Source organism: Tachysurus fulvidraco, chromosome 15 (assembly GCF_022655615.1).
Source record: "Tachysurus fulvidraco isolate hzauxx_2018 chromosome 15, HZAU_PFXX_2.0, whole genome shotgun sequence".
Lineage (NCBI taxonomy): Eukaryota > Metazoa > Chordata > Actinopteri > Siluriformes > Bagridae > Tachysurus > Tachysurus fulvidraco.
The window spans coordinates 18,693,189-18,698,188 of NC_062532.1; the positions used below are offsets into that span (position 1 = coordinate 18,693,189).

Below are 5,000 nucleotides of genomic sequence, written 5' to 3' on the forward strand. Positions count from 1 at the left end.
GCCCCGCCTACTTCACCTCATATTAGTCATCAGTCAATGTTTTAAATGTAAAACAAATTCAGTGGATGTATCGATCACTTTAGAAGTGCACGTTAAAGCGCCAGTAAATTTATTACCAACGGACGGCGAACGCTTTCAGCCGAAAAATGGAAAAAAATGTCGAAACTGGAATATAACCAAGTGTCAATTAAACCGTTTAAAAATAATTGTGTTTGACCTGATGATTAGAAAGTGATCGTTTGCCTCCTGCAGCAGCCGGAGCAGACACGTTCAAACAGTTCGAGCAGATCGACAGAAGAAACGTCACAATGAATTTGGCTCTTTCACGCAGGATAATTAAAAAAATATATTATTATTACGTATAGCTACTCGTTATTCCTCGTCCTGTATTTGTGCACCATAATCAGATCTCAGACAAACGGTTGTTTATATTTTACTTCAGTGATCTTTAATTAAAGGAGTCTGGATTAGCATGGAAGTGTCTGCTGTAAAAGTTGCTACACAAATTAGATTGACTTTATTTTAATAATATTTTTCTTGCCGCTGCAGGCGTTACACACGCTGAGGACCGCCGAGTTTAAGCCTTACGTCATCTTTGTGAAACCGCGGATCCCTGAGAGTCGTAGACGCCGCAGCGCTTCTTCTCCAGCAGCAGGAGAACACGGGAGAATCACGGTGAGTCTAGGGTCAAGTCATCTTTATTGTCACATCACCACAGCGCATGTGCCATGGTGAGTGAAATTCTTGGGAGCGAGCTCTAGAAATTGCAGAACCATTTACATACAGTAGTTAAGAAACAGAAATTAGAACAAAAATGAAAAACTGCAAAGTTTCCTCGGAGCTCGCAACACGGCCGCCAAGCTCGGCGCCATCTTGAATAAAAAAAACAGGTCCTCTGTTTCCTTCCTTCAGCGCAGTTCCTGTAGCTGGATATAACGATCTGAAGCATTAAAGCACCAACACGTGAAGCACACACAAAAGGTCTTCACCCAGATCTTAATGAATTGTATGTAAACAAACAAACAAACAAATAAATAAATAATAGGATTTCAATTCGTCAGAGCTGATTGTCCTTAAAAAAAAAAAAAAAAAGAAGACCGGCAACATTAAAAATATTAAGAGTGAATTCTTTATTTAAAACTTTACAACCACCCCCCCCCGGCCACTTTAATAGGAACAACTGTACAAATGCGGATTTCAGCTGTTATCCAATCAGCCAATCACGTGACAGCAGCACAATGCAGAAAGAAATCAAGCAGGGCTCTAGAATGTCAAGTGGTTCGGTTAATATTCACGTCAAACATCGGGATGAAGAAGAAAAATGGGATCTCTCAGACTTTAGCCATGACATGGGTGCTGGTAGCAGATGAAACTGCTGATCTTCTGCCACATGATTGATTGAATGAGAGTTTCCCTCCATAAATGTTAAATAAATATCTCCTTGTGGTAGCTCAGTGGTTAAGGTATTCGACTACTGATCGGAAGGTCATGGGTTTGAATCCCAGGTCCACAAAGTTGCCACTGCTGGGCCCCTGAGAAAGGCCCTTAACACTCAATTGCTCAGGTGTATAAACTGAAATAAAAATGTAAGTCACTCTGGTGTAAATGTAAATGTCTATTGCCAGAGCTGATGCTGTAGTAAAAGAATCGATGCTTTCTATCCAATCGGATCCGAGCACGGCATTAGAGCCGCGTTCTAACGTGTTTAAAAACTGCCTCGATCAATAACAATGGATCACGCTATCATTTTATTATTTCCCAAGCTAGTTGACCGCAATCTCTTCATTTCAGGAGGAGGATCTGCAGGAGATGCGACAGTCAGTGCAGCAGATCGAGCAAGAGTACGGCCATCTGGTGGATCACCTCCTGATTAAGGAGGACACAGCGAGTGCCTGTTCAGAACTACGCGTCCTCCTCGAGCGTCTGGAGAGGGAGACCTTCTGGGTACCAGTCAGCTGGGTCAGGAACTAAAAACCTTCCAGCATCCCAAAGCAGGACAACATGGTCGGATGCTAGGCTTTAGTCCTTCGGTGAAGAGCGTCACCGAGGACTGGAGACGGACAAGAGAGGACTCCAGGTCCTGGAGAAGAGGAACGAAAGGGATAATCCATTAATCTAAAATCTTCTAATATGCACACACAGTATGGACGATATGGATTATACATATGCACCACGGCTGCTTCTTTTTTTTTTTTTTCATCTAATTTATTTAAACGATCATGAAATTATTCTATTAACCACTTTTGGTATTTTATTGTAAAAATCATGCACTGTGTCAAAACATATTTCTTACTGCACATCCCCCAAACGTAGGTGGGGTGGTGGTGTGTGTGGGGGGGGTGGGGGGTGGGGTTTTGGGTTGTTATGGCGGTTTCACCAGATGCTATTTTTTTGCAGTTTTAATGAAATGCATTCGACAGACATTTTAGTGATATGATACAGTAGGTGTGATTAATACGCATTGTAGTTCCATCTTGATACGACATGACATAAAATGTTAAGGATAACCGTCAGCTCACGGTAGAGTGCAAAAGTTTGCGCGCCCACAGTATAAACATGCATAAAATGCGTGTTAGGTTTCAAATGGTCAAACCATGTAGTGTATGTTAAGATATTAATAGTGGACAAATGAAATGTGAAACTGAATGTGATATACAGTGATATTCTGTAATTTCTCGTTAAAACGTTGAATTTCTCCACCTAGGAACCACATCGGATGCAAGCCTTTGCATTCTGTTGTACATTGTAAAGTGTATTTGTGACATCGAAATCAAAAATGTAATTTCACCTTCATCAGCCATCGATTTAAAATGAAGACCAAGTCTCTGAGTAACCGGAATGATACAGATAAATGAATGTGGAGGTATTTTAACGCATGAGCCTTTGGGTTTCCTGCTGCATATTAAACACATGTTGAGCCCTGGATGTGGTGAAGTTGATATTTCTGAACACAAGGATTTGGATTTGTTGGATCAAAACAAGGCTACCGTAGCATCTGAGTGGGGTTTGAATGCAATAAAACATTTTACAGGCTCACGATCCCTCGGTTTTAAAACTCTCTGATGTTAAACTCAGCTAATAAACGAACTTTATAAAAGTCGTGTACATGCATCGGTCTCTGATGTCAGAAAGCATTTCAGCAATGCAATGAATCCTTCACATCTTTAAGCACTTCTTTACACCAGTACACTATCTATCTGTCTATCTATCTATCTATCTTGACACCGGATGAGGAAATATTTTCCGAATAACCGATATATTTGCCGATAACACTTCTTACAAAAGCCTTTGAAATGAGCTTAAATTAGCTTGTTGTGTGATTTATTTTACACGATTTAATATAAATATGGCTTAGTGGTTAGTACGTTCACCTCACACCTCCAGGGTTGGGGGTTCGATTCCCACCTCCCCCTTGTGTGTGTGGAGTTTGCATGTTCTCCCCGTGCCTCGGGGGTTTCCTCCGGGTACTCCGGTTTCCTCCCCCGGTAAAAAGACATGCATGGTAGGTTGATTGGCATCTCTGAAAAATTGTCCGTAGTGTGTGAGTGTGTGAGTGAATGAGAGTTTATTTTGTCTATTTATTTATTTATTTATTTATTTACTTTATTGGATCTGTTATTTTTTTTGCACTCGAGCTACAAAAGCTGGAAAGCAGACACACGTGCATCTGCGACGAGCGACGCATATCTACGTCCTCAAACGTAAACCGTATCGTCCGTAGGGATGAATATTTATATGTTAAAATGAAAGTATTTTAAGGGAGAAAGAGGAACAATATAACATGGTTGCATAAGTATGTGCACCTTTCTATAATTGGGGATGCGATACCGTACGTGACATGCAATCTCGCGATGACCTTTCGAACCCTCAAACGAGACAATAATCAAAGTCAGGATTTTTTTTTTGGACTTCTCTGCACTGGATTTATTTTGCACATCATATATTGCACTGGAGTTGTGCGCATTGGCACATTATTCACAATAGTCATGCTGTTCTGTTCTACCACTGATCTGCATCCATATACGTATATATGTATATGTGTATATATATATATATATATATATATATATATATATATATATATATATATATATATATATATACACACACAGACACACACACACATATACATACATACCTACATATAACTTTATTCTTTTCCCACTCAGTCTATTTTTATAACACAAATGATTGACAACTCATCTCACTACAGGTTGTACTGTGCATAATTGTGCTTGTGACAAATATAATTGTAATTTAAACCGTCTTCAGGAACACTGTATCACTGTATCATGGCCCTGACCCGAGCATCCTGGCATATGAATTTCACTGTACACTAATGTATATGTACCAAAATAATTCTTTTTGTTTAGACAGAACAAGAGTGGGCAGTTTTCTTTCTACAGTGCCAAAGGGCATGTAAGCTCCAGCACCAACCCTCATTAAAATATGATCAATAATATACTGAAGAATCTCATTAAAATAAAATCATTATAAACACAGAGAAATCTCTATACGGTGGACACGGCTGCGTCATCCACCCACCACCGCTTTATTAAATACGTTCAGTTCAAAGAGAGAAACTTTGTCTTTTACTTTCCACACATCAGCTTAAAAAAAAAAAATGGGTCTTTATAGTTCTTCTGTTTTGTCATAAAACACATCGAGTCTTTAATCCTGCCTTGAGCAACCGAGCACAAACACGAAGAACTTTTCTCTTCTAATCACCTCTAGGCTTTATTTTATTCTAGGTTTTTATTTTTTTATTCTTAATATCGGATATAGAACATGAAATATTAATGATGGTTGAACGCTTGCCAAGGATGTTCTCCAAAACCAGAATTATACATGGAGCATGAAAGCACTAAATAAAAAAAATAAATAAACAGTGCCGAAACATGCAAGAACTCCGAGGAATTCAATTTTAGTTTATTTATACATCGCTTTTTTACAATACAATAAGTCAGGATGTAGCTTTTGTTCCCTAATGAGCACGCTCA

The 5,000-nt window shown here is 39.2% G+C and overlaps 1 protein-coding gene across 2 annotated transcripts in view; it reads left to right on the forward strand.

Moving 5' to 3' along the window:
• The window catches only part of mpp3a (MAGUK p55 scaffold protein 3a), a 34,831-nt gene extending 31,908 nt beyond the window's left edge, over positions 1-2,923 (forward strand). For both annotated transcript variants that reach the window (XM_027161056.2, XM_027161057.2), the window contains 2 exons: positions 550-675; positions 1,792-2,923. In XM_027161056.2, the coding sequence (XP_027016857.1) occupies positions 550-675; positions 1,792-1,971 (306 nt within the window). In that variant the 3' untranslated portion in view covers positions 1,972-2,923. The remainder of the gene's footprint in view (positions 1-549; positions 676-1,791) is intronic.
• The last annotated feature ends 2,077 nt before the right edge of the window (positions 2,924-5,000 follow it).